General features: G+C 37.5%; 1 protein-coding gene across 4 annotated transcripts in view; it reads right to left on the bottom strand.

Moving 5' to 3' along the window:
* The window catches only part of DYRK1A (dual specificity tyrosine phosphorylation regulated kinase 1A), an 89,446-nt gene that overhangs the window by 57,808 nt on the left and 11,002 nt on the right, over positions 1-20,636 (bottom strand). For 3 of the 4 annotated variants that reach the window (XM_075172651.1, XM_075172654.1, XM_075172632.1), the window contains exon 2: positions 1,079-1,158. In XM_075172651.1, coding sequence (XP_075028752.1) covers positions 1,079-1,088 — 10 coding nt within the window. In that variant the 5' untranslated portion in view covers positions 1,089-1,158. Of the gene's footprint in view, positions 1-1,078; positions 1,159-1,906; positions 1,983-20,636 lie in introns of all 4 variants that reach the window. The other variant, XM_075172641.1, reaches the window with a different exon arrangement.

Genomic DNA, 20,636 nt, shown 5'->3' with positions numbered 1-20,636 from the left:
AGCTATCAACACACAACTTACAAACATTCAACTGAAAGGAACGAATGTTTAGTTTTCACAGAATGAAATATACACTTACAGCATCTTGGCCTTAATCCAACATACTCCATGTAAATATACCCTCTAAAGCTGTTTATGCATGAACAGCTGATGCAACTGAAAACTGTCAATCACGAAATGATCTGCATGAGTACGTAAATCTATCTAGCTTTTTTACCAGCCGCAAGGATCCATGGGTTTTAAAGCTGAACAAGCAAATGAAAGATGTCTTATATGTATTTCACTGTTATAGGCCTCAAAACGTAAGTCACAGAACTGTTCATTGCTTAAATAAGGGCATTTGGGTATAAAGAACTACACCAATCCTCCTGTACAACCTAAATTTTATTCTACTTCTGCTGATCATGATTTTTCATGTCAAAATATCAACCATATTTCCAGCAAAACAGTATCACTGAAAATAAGCTATTTAATCTGCAAATACACTTGGTACTTACAGTATTTTGATCAGCAAAAAATGGAAGAACTTCCCAAAACATCAATTTTAAGAATGGCTAGTGACTTTCAAAGATGTTCAAAGATCCTATCCTCAGTTCTTGAGACATCTTACAGTAACTGGACATAAGCATGTCATTAGGCATAATGAACTCTTAACTATTAATTTGTTAGGCTCTTTTTCAGACGGATCCATAACATTTCTTTAAAAGGAAGTTAATGAATTACTAAAATGGTGTGTCACTAAACAGGTGACATACATCTGTTGGCAAGTGGGGGGCATTAAAAGGGATAACAACAAAAAAGACAAGACTAAAAGCAGTACATTTAGTTAACATCTTTAAAAGCAAACTCTTTTTTTGCATAAAACTTTGGAAACAATATTTCCATTCAGGGAAACCATTTCTTTCCTGGACAGTTGCAAAAGAGTTTCAAAGAGCAAAGAAGGATTTCAAAGTTCTTAAATATTCTACTAAGGTTGGAACGACGTAATTTTGGGGGTACAGAGAATGGAATAGAAACAAAAAGTAGATCAAGAACATCAAAGATTTTCCATTCTAAAAGCCCTTGAAAATAAGATCACCTGTATGCATCGTCTTCTTTCAAGTCTCATATCATCCTGCAGGGATGTGGGGGGCAGGGGGAGTCCAGCAGCAAACACCACTGCAAAATAAAGAAAAAAAGAAGCAAATGTAAATACGAACTAATAAGATACCTAAAAAAATGTAAACTTCCATTCTACTAGATCCACATAGTGCTTAGTTCAACCCTAGCTCTCCGGTATAACCACAGAGCTAAACCAAGGAAGTTCCAACAGAAAATGAAGGTTTCCAACAGTACAAGTAGAGACAGACATTACAAAGACTATCTTCCACTGACATCTGTTATTAGAAAAAAATTATCCAAGTGTCGAAATTTCAGGGATTAACTTAAATTTCAACTGGTCATCGAACAGTTCTGAAAATTAAAGTTATCCAAAAAAAGCTCTTCTCAAACCTGCAAAAGTGAAATTATTGATAGTTACCCATCTGTGCAAAGCCCTTAAATATGTGGATTTTTACAGAAACTCAGGACAACAGTTATAAAACACGACCGAACTTCTGTGGAGTTTTACCAAATCCACAAACTATAAAACTATAAGTGCACATAAATCCATAAAAGTACAATTGAATTAGGTTCACCTTACACCAAATTAAAATATGCTCAGAAAAATAAAATTATAACTTTCTACAAGACAAAGAGATGTAAAGACATGAGTTTCTAGGAAGAAATGTCTAACAAAAGTTAAAAAGAACAGTGGGATTATGCCAAAAAAACCCCAAAACCCAACAAAAAAAAAAAACACAAACAAAACAAAAAAAACCAAACCAAAACAAAAAAACACAACACCACACAACACACAACAACTAACCAAGCCCTGGTCAAAGTATTTTTCAAGTATTTGCTTTTCACTTTTCTCCAATGAAGTATCATTGGTACTCTACAACCTACGAAAACATCAAAACCACTTACAAATTACTGAGAATTTTTGAGAATTACCTAAATTACCTAACAGTTCAAATTGTTGAGTCTAGATTATTACTATCTAAACACCTCCTGATATATGTAACTCCAAGGAAGTGTGTCTAGCCTAAAATGCACTTAGATACTGTAATTTGAGCAGAAAACGTTGCAGTTCACTCCACTTCTTCATCAACAATGACTGTTTAAGCACTGCATATACCCTAAGCCCAGCTAGCTTTTCTGCCACCACACTGGCTTCTTCCTTGTGCCATGGAAATGTGACACGCACACACAGACACATACACACAAAAGGGGGTGGCAGGAAGACCAGGAAGAATTACTTATGTGATACATGTAGGAGTATATGTTGCAGCGGTGCTATTGTTACTTTATGAGCAGGTGAATTCTTGCTGTCATGCCTCCAAAAGATGGAGGGGGCAAACAAAAACTGGCTATCTGACATCATGAATCAACAGCCTTAGTTTTTCACTACTGAAGTTCCACAAAGACCTAGAATGTCACTGCCACATCCACAGTAGCCATGAACTTGGCAAGACTGATGAGTATTGCCTAAGGCTACACAAGATCCTAAAAACTAAGCACTCTTATGCCTAAATCGCTTCAATTTGGATAAAAGATTCAGTCTGGTACGTATTCCAGGTGTATACATCGCACAGACAGACACAGTGTCTTGCACTGAGCTTAGTCCCACTAAACTCAGCACAGGCAGACACTTGTGTTCAAGAACAAGAAAAAAGGAAGGAAGAGCAAACTCTTCTCTTCTTTACCCTAAATAGTCCCTGGATTTAAACAAACAAACAACAGAAGTCCTGGAGCACCAGATACGTCCAGCCTACATGAGTATCTTAAGGCTACAGAGCTATAGTCCCATTTTTGAAAGCTCTCTCTGGCCAGGATACCTTTTTTGGTTTTGGGTTTTTTTGGGTTTTTTGTTTGTTTGTTTGGGGGTTTTGTTGTTTTTTGTTTTTTTTTAATTGCACGATCTATGGACACTAAGATTATAGAAAGCCCTTTCCAAGTAGTAGCTGCAAGGACTGAAGGCATCACTCTTTTGTCTTTACCACCTTGTAGATCAAATACAGCAAGGATCACCTCTCATTTGCATCAGTACAAGGCCAGTTTCAATACTAAGCCAGCTTAGTTCAAACTATCAACATAGTTTGAGCAAAGCTAGCTGATTTTCAGCCAAAATAGATTGTAAAGCATTCATACATTATCTTCTGCCAGTTCTACAATGGGAATGGTAAGCTCCAAAAACAGCACATTAGCACATCTCCGGCGCTTTACAACAGCCTAATGTTGTATCAAACTGACTGCAACGCTAGCAACATACCGCTCTGTTGTGGGCAACAGACTGCCAACTCTATTCCAAATTGTAAGAAGAAGAAATCAGTTGATAAGAACATACTATCCAATAAACACAGAGACTACCAAGATATAGCTACAGTACTTGCAATCACACAGCTGATTTTGTAAAAGCAGTAAAGCAACTTCATACATATGGGAAGCTATGCTTTTTGCTGACTGGAAATTAATCTAGAATATTTTAAGATCACTTACAATACTAACTTTGAAAAAGTATTTATCTTGCAAAGAATTCACAAAGGTATAAGAAAGGAGAAACTAAACTGGAAAGGTAACACACACAGACCTGAATTGATGACGTTAGAGCTACAGGCAATAAAGGAGAGTTGCTGATGTAACTATAAAGTCATAAACACGGAATTAATACATCCACCCACTTCATAGCTAACCAGCAAAACACATCCATCACAAACCAATGCATTTCTTCAGCCTCCTTACAACTCTCCAACAATTATCACGTTCTGAAGAACTGGACAACTAGCGTGGAATTAAGACGTGGAGTGGAAAGGCAGGTGTCTGGCACTGTATTCTAAGAAGGGATCCACAACATAAAAAGTAATTTTAAAACATTAGCGGAGAACAAAGACAATGAATTACTGTGATGGTTAACAGTATCACAGACACACAACATAAAAGGGTAACATTTTAAACTATTTTTTTAAAAATAGATACAACCAAATCACATATAATAGCTGCAGGGGCAACACAATGAACTCAATAACTGAGTATCTTCTGTTGTGCCTCTGCATTGCCAAGTTCTTAAAACCAAAAGGCCTTTTACACAGCCTACACAAGGGCTTCCTGGTTTAGATAATAAATTGATGGTAAGAGGAGGCAAGAACAAATCCCACTCATCACACAGTCTGTAAGATCATTACTAGAAGAATCCCCTTAGTAATAACATTTACTGGGCTTCAAGAACCCAGTTTGATCTACTTACTGGTATAGAACAGAAGTGAATTGGAAATAAAGGAGTAGAGGGAGGAACAGACGACAAGAAAGGTGTTGAAAAGGAAATTATTGGAAGTGGTATAGCAAACAAAAGAATGAAAGCTGAAGTCTTTCATTTAAACAGAGAGAGCAGTACTTAAGAAATCAACTGTGTATGAAGCTACCATGCTTTAGTTCATGCTTTTATTTCCTATTTTAATTACTGTTGCTTTCTACTGTTCATCTTTCCTACCCAGCACAATGCTCCTCTGATCTCCTCAAAATACAGATAATGGAATTACCTGTCCAAAGCCACTACACATTCACGAATAATTTCAAGTGTACAATTCAGCTTTACTACAAAATGTTTAGTTAAACAAGCCAAAGATGCTGAGCACATTTTATCCTAGGTTATACTCCACCATATTATAAAGATGATGACTGTGAAAAACATAAAGCTTTCACGTCTCTGACTTTTCCTTACACCATAAGCCTAGTTTGCCTGTTAGCCTCTTTGAGGACTAAGGTTTTATTCCACTGTATTCACTCCTTGCATGCACTCCTTCCTTTAAAACACTCAACACCCAACTTAAGTCAATAGGTTCACCGTAAATCAAAGTTTGTTTCAGAGCAATCATACTTCTAAAAACCTAAAAGTTAAAGTGCAAAAACCATTACTAACATCCCTCTGAGGAAGTTTCATCCTCCTCCCCCATTTCTCTTTTTTGCGTTTGCCTGGATATCAATCAGATTGTGAGTTTTTGCAAATGGGGACAATTTTATTACATACGAGCATAGTAGGAAGCCAGTTCAGCTGAATCTAGATGCAGCAGAGCAGTAAGACTATTTTTTTTTAAACTATATTATTTCATAATCTTAAAAATGTGACTTAAGTCACATAATATGTTGCATATTTAGTTTATATAATAGATATCAATTTAAAGCATCTAGAGTTAAAAGATTCTATCCAATTCCATCCAATGCGAGTTTGCAAGGTGTTAAAGGCAACTATCATAAACACCTTTAAAGAAAGGCCACATTTTCACTACAATTTTGCTTTAATTTTAAGCATATATGAAGAATTCTTTCCATGACAAATTTAAATAAGAGTTTTTCCGAATATCAACAACAGCACACTCAAGAGCTTGAATGAAAAGGAAAGTCTGCTGAGGAGGGTTTTACTTTTTACTAATTAAAACACTTTGTATATAGATTTATTTTCCTTATTCAGTATCACTGTATTATAAGATTCAATATGGCACCTCTAGTACAAAATTGAAAGATTTTGAAAACTAATCACAACAAAGTTCTGGAAGTTCTTCCTCTGTGAAAAGGTTATTTTGTAATTTCTAAAGTCATGCTCATGAAGTACCAGAGAAATCTCTGCATATCTCATGACTACACACACAGATGTCAGAGATGAACATAATTCAGGTCACTGACCTTTGGTAAATGCAGGCAGGCCTGTTGCTAGCAACATAAAAAACCTGTTAGCTGAATGTTTTCACTGAAATGGTCAGCAACTACATTAAGACTATCTTTACATTTTAAAATTCATAATTCAGTAAGAAAAAATAATATACCTCTCTTCAGTTTAGTTTGCGTATTCAACAGATCTATGAGCACAGTCACCTTCATATGTCAGTTTACCCCATGCTTAAGAAAGGGAATGTTACAATTTCGGGAAGAGGGCATTTTTGTACACGAATGGTTTTCAAGTTAGGGTGAAAAGACAACAGCTATCAAAACTGAGTTTATACCAGACTTCACCAATACACCATTCATCCTAAGAGCTTGTATTACACTTTGTACTCCCAATGCACACTGTTAAACTAGAAGACTATGCTAGTTTCTAGATCAGTATTTGTGAGATGCTTGTGAAACAATTACATCTAAAACAAAACACACTATAATCATTTTTCTTGTATACTGTAAAATTATTTTGTGTTTCAAAAAGGACTAGTTCCTCTAAAAAGAATATACTGTGAATGACTAGTTTCACTCATGCTAAATTTACAACCTGTGATGCAAGAACCCATCCTTTAAGTGTGAAAGCATGTACAAGCAGCTTTGCTGAAATCACAAAGTTTCTCACCCAAATTCAAACCTGGCAAAGGCAGAACTACAGTTGCAGTTGAGCAAGAATTTCTTTTCAGCGCAGCACCACTTAAGCAGCCTGTATCCCTTCCACCATTACCTGCTTGGCTGAGACAGTGCTACTATTACAGGGTCACTCAGCAAACTGCACTGGGAAACTTGACCCAGGTGGAAAAACGGGGAGCAGGAGAAAAAAAAAAAAAGACTGCTATTTTTTATCACGTATCAGTTCTCTAATCTGGTCCACTATAAATGCACAGCAGCCTGGCAGCAGGAACAAACAGCTGGGACAAAAAGGGGCTTCTGAGGCCAATATTGGTGTAAAAATACTAAACATCGAAGTGCACCTAATTTTATCATAGAAGGACCTACAATGGTGTCACACCAGTATTAATTCAGTAAGACTTCAGAGTGCAAGCTGAATCTCTGAAATATCTGATTTATAACATACAATTTTTAAACCTATCCTTTTTATGAAAAGAAATGCATAACTTGGAAAAAATGTACTGCTTTCCTTGTTCCTGAAGGAACTGAACAGTGTAAAACTTATATTTGACCCATAGAGCCAGACAACTCGGGATTTGATTTTTAAATATTTATTTGTTCATGCAAACCCCAGAATAAAGACTATGTCTTTAGCAAGAATTAAACTGACACAATTTAGGGGGTGGGGAGGGAAGAAAGAAAGAGGAAAAAAACCCCACACTTATGCTAACATAAAAGTTCAAATACTTCAGATTTCTTAGATAATTTGCATATGCTTCTTTTCTTACTCATTGACTAAAAATACGAATTTTAGAAGCACAAACTTAAAATATTTTTCAGTATATTGACCATATAAGGAACCACAAATTAGAGGGGGGAGTGGTTATTTTTTCCACCCATTTAATAGTGTCAAGCGAAACAGATGTGGTTATGTTTTAACTGCTTTGGAACAGCAAAGTCATGCATCTATACTTACATTCCCCTCCCTCGTCCAAAAGAAACAAAGAGATACTACAGCAGGAGTTGCCCATCTCCTGCAATATCAGCTAAAACATTCACAACTGTTGGATGGCACTGAACTCTTATAACCAAGCACTTCCTTCTGTACTGTTTAATGGCCTTGCTGAGTATAAATGTGATTACTAAGGAGTCCCATTTATATGATTCTTGAAAATAATTCCACCTCAAATTCATATAAGCATGAAGACAATAGAATTCCAGGAAAGAGAAGGATACTCATGAAATCCAGATATTTTTGAATTATTTCTAAGTCATCTTACAAAAACAGACGTATGTAAATATCTAATTTTTTTTCATGTTAATGCATGCATCCTACCTATGACTTCCTTAAAAGCTGACATCTGATAAGCAACTATTTTTTTTTTTTAAAGAAATGGAGCCATTTCAGTTAGTAAGTTAAACATGAAGTAAACAGTAGCATGCAAATAAAGTCATATTTCAAAGTAGAATATCCATGAGGGCTGTAAACTAGTTTATCCAGAGTAATTTGCTCTCACAGTTGTGAAATGCTTTTCAGAGCTGAGATTTTTTCTATAGATTTCCTCAAAACGATTGATCATTTCATTTACAAAAACTGTTTCTGTTGCTTGTGGTTGGGAAAAGAACTTCAAAAAGGCAAAGCAAAACATATGCCACTATATATTTGCATTCATCAGTTTAGAACTTCAGACCTAAAAAGTCTTGAGAGAGTATAACCTTCCTTACCTCTCCTTCATTTTTTCAGCCATAAAGCAAGCAAGCAAGCAAAGAATTAAAGGAACGCCTAAAATTTCCATAGAAAGTGGCCAAACATCACTCAATTTAAAGGTCTTTACTACAGTCTTGATATTACTACAGCTTACTATTTTTCCAATTTAGTGGTCACTAACTACTACTTCCACTCTTTGTCGTACCCTTTATTTACAAAACAGGCTCTCTACTTAGAATCATAGAATCACAGAATCATTAAGGTTGGAAAAGACCTCTAAGATCATCGAGTCCAACCGTCAACCCAACACACCATGCTCACTACACACCATGTCCCTAAGGGCCTCATCTACACGTCTTTTAAATACTTCCAGGAATGGTGACTCAACCACTTCCCTGGGCAGCCTGTTCCAAGGCCTGACCACTCTTTCAGTAAAGAAATTTTTCCTAATGTCCAATCTAAACCTCCCTTGGCGCAACTTGAGGCCATTTCCTCTTGTCTTATCGCTTGTTACTTGGGAGAAGAGACCAACACCCACCTCGCTACACCCTCCTTTTAGGTAGTTGTAGAGCGCGATGAGGTCTCCCCTCAGCCTCCTCTTCTCCAGACTAAACAAACCGAGTTCCCTCAGCCGCTCCTCGTAAGGCTTGTGCTCCAGGCCCTTCACCAGCTTCGTTGCCCTTCTCTGGACACGCTCCAGCACCTCCATGTCCTTCTTGTAGTGAGGGGCCCAAAACTGAACACAGTATTCAAGGTGCGGCCTCACCAGTGCCGAGTACAGGGGCACTACTTCTCAGAGACCTGGCAAGAGAGGGTACTCAGATGCAGCTACTTCAAATTTTAATCCTAGACTAGAGTTGGGACAGCACTTGTTCTACTTTCCAGACAAGCAACGTGTACTGAAATGCTTTTACCTCTCAAAAACTGCAAGAGCTCAGACCCACATTATACATACATATAGATACACACACACACACGCATACTACATATATATAGGACGTAAAGGCGGTTGTTCTTCCTTGCAAATATAGACTATTTTAACTGCAATGCCTTTATACTGATGAAAACATAAAATCTTATTTTCCAACAGGCAAAGACAACAGTTTCCATCCAAAAGTTTGCTAAAACAGCTATTAAAAGAAAAAAAAAAAGAAAAAAGAAAAAAAAAAGAGGAATTCCAAGAAATGGAAGAAAACAAAATGGGCATCTGAATGGTATAGTATTTTCAAGGCTACCAAGGTTTTAAACAAAATATTATGACACATTCAAGAGACTTCAGCTTTCTAAGTGACCCATCCTTATCAAATTCAGATGTTACTGCATTTTTGACATCATTACTGTTTCCTTGTTTTAACTATTTGCTTTTTCTTTTCCCCTTTTAATTCTGCCCTGAAGCATGACAAATTCCATATCATGCTGCAATGTACATGTAACAGGAATCAGAAATTAATAAACTCATAGGTTATCATCATGTTTCAGTAAACATTACTGTAACAGAATTGATCAAAAACAGAGAGAATGTAAAACCTTACTCAGACGACAACAAACTCCGTTACAAAAATACTTTATATACTTATACAGATTCGTGGGAAATAATCTGTAAAGCTGCTATCATATGTCTAAACAAAATAAGACTACTTCTCCATTTCAATTTTGGCAGCATAGTTCCAACGTTACTTTCAAAGACAATCTAAAGTTACATATTTCAAGTAAATTTCAATAACCTAGATGTTTGTTGCCCTCATACATGAGTACCTTTAATCTTGAAGGCTTCCAAAATATTTTAATACATGGGGATATGCACACCTATAGTCTTCCAAATCAAAAAAAAACCAAACCAAAACAAAACAACTGACCACACACAACTGTAAACTGCTGGCTAGCTCTGTAAATAGATGGTGCTTATTTATAAGACTTCGGGTAAGTGGCTTATTTCAGCCATACCTTGGTTTGTGTGCCTTTTTAAATACTTTTCAACCTTTTCAAACATACCATGGACTAACTGCTGTTTAATTGATTCCCATATGACAGCTCCCATTGACAACTGCAATGCCACAATCTACTTTTGCCTTTCATTATTCAGGAGATTCAGACTGGACAGGCATACACATAGCTAGGTACTCTCTGGTCATATGTTAACCATATGCCTGGGTCTTAGAACAGACTTCACATCCCCCGTAAATCCCCATACCTTCTGCCAAAGCAGGTATACTTCTGATATGAAAAGTGATAATGGAGAAGTACTGCTGATATCCTTTCCACTTTAACACGATAAATCAGATATAACTGCCCAAGCTTCAGTTTAGGCTGAAAAACTGAAACTTGTCTACTTCTACCTTGTATCCAAAGAAACTAAACGAAAATATTTAGTTCTCAAACATCAGAATTTTCCTTAATGCATCTATCAGACTTCACTCAATTAGATGGGTTTTTCTGGGGACACTTTTTCAGAGATGTTTCTGAGCCACTGTATCTAAAAGGAGCAGAAAAAGGAAGAAATTTCTTCAGTTACAAATACATACTTTTATCATCTAGAAATCCTGCAGAACTCAATCTAAACCTTCTCTGGGGGGAAAAAAAAAAATCTCTAGCCCTTAAAAATCAATCAGTGAGCTAGCCAAATCATAAGTCTTTCCAACAAGATTTCAGCCACAACATCATTCTGATGGTAAACTCACCAGTCACTAGGAAAAAATACTAAAATTATTATATCTAGAGCACAATCATTTAAGAAGCCTGCCATGGAGGACAGCCTCAGCTCTAAGCTTTCTCCTTTTTTTCCTTCTCTCAGGGAAATAGCCAAGACACAGTCTGTCTTATCATCAGGAGATGATTTTTATGCAGGACGAGTTCACAGGCTCCACATTTATATTAAAATAGTTGAACTCAGTACTTCAGAAATAGGGTACACACTGCCTCTCCAGAAAGGCGAGGGGAAGAGACTGATTTAGCAGGTTGACAGCAGCAACCAAAGCAGTTTTGGCTCACAAATGGCTATTCCAAAAAGTAACTCTAAACACACTCTTCAAAGTGGAAGGATATCCTTTTTCTCTATTTGCACAACTCAAAGTCCCAGCGCATTATTTCTCTTTTTCTACATATCCCAAGCATAATAATAAAATGGAATAATGGAATAGCCATGCAAGTGTAGTAAACGGGAACAACTTAAGTTTGCTTACAGAACTCAGATTTGCCTTTTAATTAGATCTATCAATGTTAAAAGGCACTTGAAGGGAATTTTAGGATTACTTCTAGGATTTTAGGATACTGACAAAGTAACCGGAATCCTAAGCTCACAGATGGGAAAGAGAAGTTAAAAGTTGTTTAAAGAAGAAGAGGAGGAACCCCTTATTTCCAAAACTACGTATACCACAACTGCTCTTCCACCTCTTTTTAACTTGGAAACCAAAAACCAAGCTCCAGCTTTAGCCAGACATGTCAGTACAGAAACACCATGTTTAAAAATCTTGTTCAACATGCTTTCAAGTAGCAGTTCATATGAAGTTCAATAGCTTTGAAAATTAACAGTGGTCAAGTTCAGGCTCCATGGCAACCAGATGCACTCAAAATTGATGGTGAAAAAACTGAGTTATTTCATTAAAAAATGAATTCTCAGGCTGCAATTCCCCAAAAACCAAAGTTGATTTAGATTTGGCTGCTGTGTTCCCACCCACACCTCTCCTTGCCCTTAACTACTCAGTGCAGGCCCATCTCTTGCACCATGTCTGGCACCTGCCCCAGTCTCACTGAGTCAGTTCTGCAATTTAGCATGATGTAAAATATTCACCTTTTTTGATCAGTTTTCTGCTGACTCTGCACAGCTCCAGAGCCTGAGTCTGACTTTCAGTTTAAAAATCTACACAGTAAATAAGAACTTAATTGTTCTTTTTAGTGCGTGCATACAGCTAACACATTTATATTCTGCATAATACTACTTGATCACAGAGAACTTCATTTGCATTCTTGTGCAGTCTTTGATGTTCTGGACCTTTGAAACTGACAGTTCCCAGGTCAAGGCCAGGAGTCCAAATACTTACTGATACTAGAAGTGAGGCAGCCATGCTCCTCGACTGTGCCGAGGTAATAAACAGGGCATTCTGCTCATGGAGGGAGAAACCTCATTGCGTTAGGCATTGTGTGACACAATAAAATGGTGATCCTCGCCTAAAAAGCTCACTATCTAAACAGACCATGTTTGTCCGCAGAAAGACAAAAGTAGAGAGCTCACAAACTTTAGCTATCTATAATAAAGTTTGCTCTATAGGCTAAGAATACAGTACAAGAGAAGTAAAGAGCAACCTAGCTAAAGTATTTCCAGTAATTCTTGCCAAACTGCCACAGACCACCTTGAAGACCACAGCTAACATCTGGTTTGATACTGATAGTAACAGATCCCACCTCTGCTTCAAGAACACAAGTGAAATTTTTACAGGCTTTTGTATATATAGTTTGAGTCTGTCACAGTAGTCTACATAAATAAATTTGAAGAAATGAATTTAATCAGACATGCCAACTACAAACTTCTCTGATGTTGGAAAGCAAAATGAACAAAAAAAGACTTCACCACAGTAAAATCCAACATCCTTACCATTCAGCTCTCAATGTTCCAGCCTAAGTATGTATAGAGACTTCCACGGTATGCTTTAAGTCCTAATTCAGGCTCAGATTGACCAATAGGTAACAGTAACAGTAGGAGAGAATCTGAATTCTAAAGCAAAAATAATTCTGTAAAATGCATAAGCACTGATTAAATCCCAGGAAGTTTTTTCCTCTTCCCTTAAGGTAAGCACACTAATCACTGGATTGGATAGTCATGTTTCCTTTTCTCTCCCTCTGTCCCATGATTCTTTGGTTCTTTTTTGTACAATAGTACAGATTACATGGGACTCAAGGACAGTTGCCAAGAACATCTGAAAAGCCAGGTGATCTAGGTATTCTCACTGGAACTGAACAACGTGAGTTCGGATTCTCTCCATCTGAGGAACACACTGAACTGCCAGGAAAGGCTGCAGTCCCTCTCCATCCTTCCCAACTCTCAGGTGCACAGTTGTGACCCCTTTCTTGGAAAGTTTCAGCATTCACACTGAATATAAGGTAAAACAAATCAACTCAATGACCCAAATAAAAACTGTTCACATCTTTGCCACGTTCATTTCCTGCCAGTTTAGTAAACTGAACTGGCTCAGCAAATGATAAGAAAAACTTAAAGCTAGAACTAAAAGGCTAACAGGCCTTTTTGTGCCAAAAAAAGATGCTAGCTCTGTTTATGCCACGTAACTCAACTTCCCACTAAGCGTATGCTTTCACAAGCTGACCCAACCCAGGGCTACTACTTATAAGAAAAGAGCAAGTCATAGATAAGGCTCATCTTCCTGGCACTCTTCCACCTTATGATGAAATAGTTTAGGTAGCTAAATTGGTAGTAAAGTTTTTACCTGTACTTACATCATTAGGTTTTTCTGCTTAGCTTCTTAAGCTGGCCCAACATGGAAAAGTAAAGCAAGAAAGCCAACAAACAGAACTTGCAAGTATGCTTAACCAAGGGAGAAAGTGGACAGAGACAGTCTCTTGTGATCCAATTTAGGCTGCTGTCAAACAGCCATGTCATATTCCCCTGCAACATCCAGGCATCAAAGAGGTATGGGTTGCAATGGCGAGGGCTACAAGTCCATCTGCGGCCCTAGCTTAATTCCTCTCTGTCTCGTAAACCATCTTTGAAGGAGGAAACTACTGTAACTCTTGTAGCGTGCTCATGAGGTAATTGCCAATGCATATAATGTCACAAGGCACTCCAAAACTATGGTAAAGAAAAGTCTCCAAAGTAGGTCAACAAAAAATGCACAAATGGGTTTTCCCCTTCTTTGTTCCTTCAATATAGTAAATAAATACATGAATAAATAAAGATTCCACATTTTCCTCACATCATTCACTCCAAAACTACAGCCTTAACATTTCTCAGAATATAGATCACTGTCAGCTCCAAAAATTTTTAACAAAATATGAATCATCCTAACATAATATTTTTTAACTTAACATAATTCAACATGGTTTTAAGTTCCATCTGTAGCTCATTTACCATGGCCTTATTCCCCAGTTAAGGAATCACTGACCTAGAAAACTCTCATTGAAGAAGGAGATAAATTAACAAACTTCAGTAAATTTTCATATAATCTAGTGATGAAGTCAAAATACCTTCTTTTTCAGATTTAAAACTCTGATGTCTTGTTTTACTGTCTTGTTAGCCTTCATCCCTGCCGTTAACCATAATGTTAAAGCAAATCTTGGTATATCCATTAAGAAGAATTCAAACACTCTATTCAAGTCATATATGCATGTGGATGCATGCACACACAGGGAGAAGAACCAGTACAGACAGCGGGTACACATCAACCAACAAAAGCTTTACTGGGGTACATTTATTATCACATTGAATAGAGATTTCATCAAACATTCATGGCAGCTCTATACCTCTACAAATTATGGTTACAGGTAGCTCATTGGAGACTCTAGAACATTTGTTCTGCCAGATAAAACAATTGCCTTTTCTGCTGTAAGTTTAAAAACAAACACACACACAAACAAAACCCCAAACCGTGGGCAAAAAACCCACACCATTAAGACCAGAATGTACTCATCATAATCTAAGATGACCTTCTACACAACTTTTTTAGAATTTCATCCAGCAATTCCTCATCAAGCCTTCATCAATGTATGGAATACCCCACAAAAAGTTCTAATCATTTAAAAGCCTTCAAAGACCAAGAAACCATGACACTCTTTCATCAAGTGGAATGGATTGCCAATCACCATTAAAACTGTATTATTTTCTGCTTATCAATATAAAAGACAAGGACTTTCTGGTGTGGAAAAGGTTTTATGAATCTAACAAGAGGTTGCAGATACTCTGCCATAAGGTAACTCAATCCGAATTTGACAGCTAAGAGTTCAAACTCGCAATCATGTTTACAAGTTACCTTTTGTCAGCGTATCCTCAGTAACTGACCACATACATACCTACCTACACACACACACCCCCCTTTAGCCCACAACAAACGTGAGAGACTTTGCTTTCACTCAGACAACAGAAAAAGAAGATTAAGGCTAAGGATGAAGTAGCACATGATTGCTAAGTCAATCTAATCATTTGCTGCTACAAAAAAAAAAGGGGGCGGGAGGGCTATTCTGCCCATATTCCTCCCTTTCGCAATCCTCACTGCTCTACCACTAGTTGACCCAAAAGAAAAACAACTTTTTTCATGTTTGCTTATTGGCTTTCTCACACACACAGACGATGCCAGATTATTTGAATAAATGTCATTTTTTTGATTTACTAAAGGTTTTGAAGAACTCGGGACAATTTTTTTTTTTAATAACTGTGTTATATTATGGTCTTGAATGTGTAGTTTAAGCTTTGTCTGTCAACTTGGGATAATGTTGTTTTGAATCCCTTTTTGAGTACAGTCACTATGGAGATGTATGGAATTCATTTTTGAATATTCCCTGATGGCAGTCATAAGACAAAAGTCTAAAAGACATCTCTCATCAAGAAAAAGCCCAGGAAAATTCTCTCTAACAGAGGCCTTTCAGATTGATTTTGTCTAAATAGACTTTTATGAGGCCAAACAGAAGAAGTTGAACCTTTGGGACAGTTTATGTGAAGTTCAATTCCAGCATCCAAATACTGGGTATAAACTGATCAATCTAATGCTCTCCGAATTATTTGTCATTTGTTCAAGCAGCAGACATTGCATTAAAACTTTGACAAAATCATCCATTTAAGTAATTCTAGGACACACTAAGATTATACAACTTTCTGATTATTTAATAATATTTCTGCCAGCATCAGAAGTTGCTAGGGTTCTGACCAGAGGAGTTTGGTTTCCTGTAGCATTTTTTTTCCCTGATAAAAATTCCTAAAATGATTTTAATAAGGCAGGTTGCAGGAAGGAAGCGAGGACAAATTAAGGGCGGGGGGGGGGGGGGGAAGACTTTTAAATCCTGACCTTACAGACCTCCAAACAGTACACAAGATCACCACGTCTGAGGTATCCAGGAAATAAAAAGGCAAGAAAATCTTTAGTGTCCTACTGAAGTCCTTGCAGACTACCAAGAATAGCTCGCTAGATGGAAAGACTCCAAAACAAAGCAACTTTTCCAGCAGATTTTTTCTTTAATTTTCTACTAATATTACTGAACTGGTGTATTTCACGTAATGATGTGCTGTGCTTTTTAAAAAAGATCGCTGTAAAAAGGTAACTTTTGATATAGACCTGCTCTTTTTCCCATTTCGTGAAAGAGCTCAACAAGAAGGTCATGAGTGTGATCTGACACACTCCGTGGACAATGCCAGCAGAGCTGTCCTTAGGAAGAATACAATTTTTCTAGACACATCTGAAACAGCAGAACAACATATGAAATCGCAGGGGCATAGCAAAAGGGGTAAGAAAAGCAAGATTCAGACCTCATACCGGGTGCACCAGATGGATCGATTGCAGTCTAATAGACTCATCTCTATACCCCTTTCCTGTCCAAGACAAAAAGGAAACACTGAACATGACAATGTAGTCATCAAGATGGTCACAACAAAGAAATCTGTCCCAATTCATAACATCATATACTACACTGACATCTTCCTTTCCAATGTAAGTTAGAAGAAGCAAAGCCACATTAAATGGCTTCAAAACAGGAACTTTCCTCTTCTCAACACTTTTTTTTTTTTTTAAAAAAATCAAGAAAGCACCACCTTTGGAAATAAGCCCCAACTCCACACTGCTAATTTCAGACTTTACTTGAACTGAACATAAAAGAGACTTAATAACTTCAGAGCCTAAGAGAAAGAGATCTCTATGGAGTTCAGTGGTGCTACACTGAATCTATCTGAACAAAGATGGATCTCCATGTGGATTTACCAGACAAGGCCTACTCTCCCTTTTTTGCTCAGAGATATTTTTATTCAAAATATTTCAAGTTAGCTTCATACTGGATTTACAGGAATTACTAGAAAGCATGGAGACGTTCTTCACAGTGCCTCTGTGTTTAGGAAAGACCAAAAGACATGCTAACCTGTACAGATTATATCTGCCACAGACACTGCCTGAAAACACTGAGCAGTCGTCTTGCCTTTCCTGAAGGGGTCAAGGAGATGGACGACATCCTAAAGGGCAACAAAGGCAGCCAAAATGGGAAGTTCTGAAATGCAGAATAGTCAACCCAAAGCAAATTAGGGAAAAAGAGAAACAAGGCTTTATGAAAAGTGCAAAGGATTGCTGAAGAAGGGTATGAGAGCGGGGAAAGACAGGCACTAAACATCAAAGTAGCTAAACTATTATTTGACAAAGGAACCTCAACTACTGCTAGAAACTAAGCAATGTCATGCTGTTTATCACAAGCCAAAAGTCTTTAGCCATGAAAAAAAAACATGCATAAAACAAGCATGATGAACAAAGTTTACTGAAGAGTAGACTGGAACAAGACTCAAAGCAGAAGAGAAGATGGATGGGATTAAAAAAAAAAGTCAGACAAGCCACAAGCCACTGAACAGATGCAGCATTTATGAGTAATACTTTCATCTACTAAGCAAGAAGGAACCAATTGAACATTTCCAAAGACTACTGTAATGCAGAATAGTGTTTGCTCTATTAGCATGTACATCCTGATAGCAGGCTGTTTATTAACCTGATCTAGAGCAGCTGGCCTAATGAAACAAAAATCTGCAAGCTCAGAGTGTGATATGTTTAAGTGCGCTCTCATATAAGAAAGCAAAAGTAAGATGTTGTCCATCACATTTTGCGTGGAGAAAGCATGCCTTGCAAGGTATTTAAGGTGCTCCTGCCCGCAGTCCACCCAAAGGCTTAGAGAAGCAAAGGAGATGGGCAGAAAAATTCCGTTGCTTTTTTCCTGCTATAAAGAGCAAGTGTATTGTCCAATCTTCCATGTTTTTATTTGAAGTCACTTTGCATTATTAAAATATGGATATTAAAATATGGATTCAGATATTAAGGAATCAGCACTCCTGTCCACCTTCCCAACTAACAGGTAAATGTTATTGACAAAATTTAAATAACTTGAACAAAAATATTAGACATCTGAACACATGGAAGTGAAACAACAGCATAATCCCAGCAGCTCTAGTCACTTAAATTTAAGGGGACAAGCAAGCATGGAATTTCCAAGAGAGCTGTTTGTTTGTTTGTTTTTTAACATAACCAGTCCAGCTGGTGGTTATGTTAAAACCGGGCTATCAATAGAAACATTTTTTCATGTCTCCTTTGTATAGCAGGAACAAGAAAACTAAGCATCTTTACTCTGCAATTTAGCTTCTGGTATCAATAAGCTATGCTCACATCTTATAAAGACAGCTGAAAAATACCTTTTATTAGAACATTAACTTTAGAAACTTCAATTCATCTTTCAGTTTGTCCAAACAGGAATAATATATATTTTGTGTGCGCATATCTATCTTAAGGCAATATAGAATTCAAGTAAAAATTTCAGAAGTGCTTGAGATTGAGAAGAAATCTATATATTGTATTGTTTTGTGGTAATGTTTGGGGAAAAAAAACCCAGAAAATCAAAAACTTTGGGTTTCTTAAGAGGTTTTAGTCCTTAAAACGTGGATTTTTTTTTCCTGCTGAAAAGCATTGTTATTACGGGGGGAAGAGAAAGCAAGAACAAGTGAGAAAGAACAAGCAGGAGAAAACAAAGAGCAAGCAAGAAATTGAGCAAGTGACAAAAGAAGAGGCGCTTGAGAGACTGAGCACTGGAAAGGACATGGGAGAAAAAGGGCATGAGCAGAAGTTAGAAAATTGTAAAAAAGAGCAAGCGAGAGCGAGGAAGAAATAGAAGGGGAGCACAAGAAAACAGATGCGTCAGGAGTAAGCAGGAGAGTCAGAAAGCAAGGAGAGTTGGAGAGAAAATTTGTTATCAAGTAAGACTGTGGTAGCGCATATTAAGAGTGCACACAAGCAGGACAGCACCAGAATGGGAACATTAGAGTGGGAATAAGCATGGAAGTTTGAGATAGCAAGCAAAAGTCTGAGAGAGGCGGGGGGCGGGAGACGGGACACGGGACAGAGAGAGAAAGACTGACAGGGGAGTGATTTACTACAGGAGGGGTAGCAAGAATTCCTCAGAATGATGTTCTCCATTAAGTAACGGTGCTATCAGAGCCAGTTAACCAACCCCTGCCACTTCAAGGCACCCTGTTCCTGTCCACCCACACAACCCATTCCATTATCTTGTCAAATGTCTGAGCAGCAGCACAGTGTACCGGGTCTGGGAACTGATCTGACTGAAAAGTAAGCTGATTCTCCACCCCCACACACACCCAAATGTTATATATATAAAATTATATATTTCAGCCAACTCAGTTTCCAAGCCTGATTCACTGGTTGGTCTTACAAACAGCTGTGCCAACACAAAGCAGGTGGGAACCAGCAGCCAGAATCTGGAGAGAAGGAGAGCTGCTTAAGCTGTAACTGCCTTCAGAGAACTCCTTGTTGCACACTTTGCCTTAAAACGACTCTTTTAACAATCTCCCTTAAAGTGCTTCAATGGCTCTACATCTTGTAGCATGAACTTCACATCAGTTTGCTAATACTTACGCTGTAAAACAAACACATATAATGTCATCAGATTAAATACTGCGCATGTCTCACACCCCTCACAGATGAGATATGAAAACAAAGAGTTGTTGCTTTTCATCTTTTTGCTTCTTTTTTTATCAATTATTTCAAATTTGGCATAGATACAGTTTTGGGGAGGAGCAGGTAATTTTCACTAGACCCAGGAAAACATATACAGATTTGGGTGGGTGGAAGGAGAAAATGTTTTAGGGTAGAAGGAAAGGGGGGAGAAAAATCAATGTTGCTTGTGTTTCTCTCTGAATAAACTGTTCTTTGCTGTGCTGCCCTTCAGTATTCTCTCAGCACTGAAATTAGGTACCAGCCTATGGTCTTATCTCATGCTAGAAGATGAAGTCTTCTCGAATTTCCCCCAAATTTAAGAAGGTATAATAGCAGAAGACCAATAGTTTCAATCTTTACTCATCAGCTTCTGTCAGTTTGCTGTCCTTCACTGCCACTACTACCAAGCAATGTCTCAAGACTCTGTGACAAGTTTGATCAGCTGAAACTAAAACACAGATTATTATTGTAGAAGAGTCATATTTAAGACATTTAGGCAATTTTCCCTCATGAAAGCCAACCAAATCCAAGCATACAAAAGTGTGGTTTACACACCCGTTATATGCTTGCACAGGTAACCCACTGTCCCCCAAACTGTTCACTCTCAGGTGGCTAACCCATAAGATTGAGAACTCAGCCCTGCCAGATCAGGTAGGAGAGGTGGGAGCTTCTGTACTAATAAGATGGAAATGTTTCAATCACACAAACTGGGCAAATACCATATATGACTCTCTCTCCTTCCACATGAAAAAAAGTTTTATAAATGTCATAAAATCACAGACGAAGTTAAGAAACATTTACGGCACGCCTGATATACAATTCTGTCTCTTTTATATATTTTGGCATAC

This window comes from Calonectris borealis, chromosome 1 (assembly GCF_964195595.1).
Source record: "Calonectris borealis chromosome 1, bCalBor7.hap1.2, whole genome shotgun sequence".
Lineage (NCBI taxonomy): Eukaryota > Metazoa > Chordata > Aves > Procellariiformes > Procellariidae > Calonectris > Calonectris borealis.
This window is presented reverse-complemented; position numbering and strand designations above follow the sequence as displayed.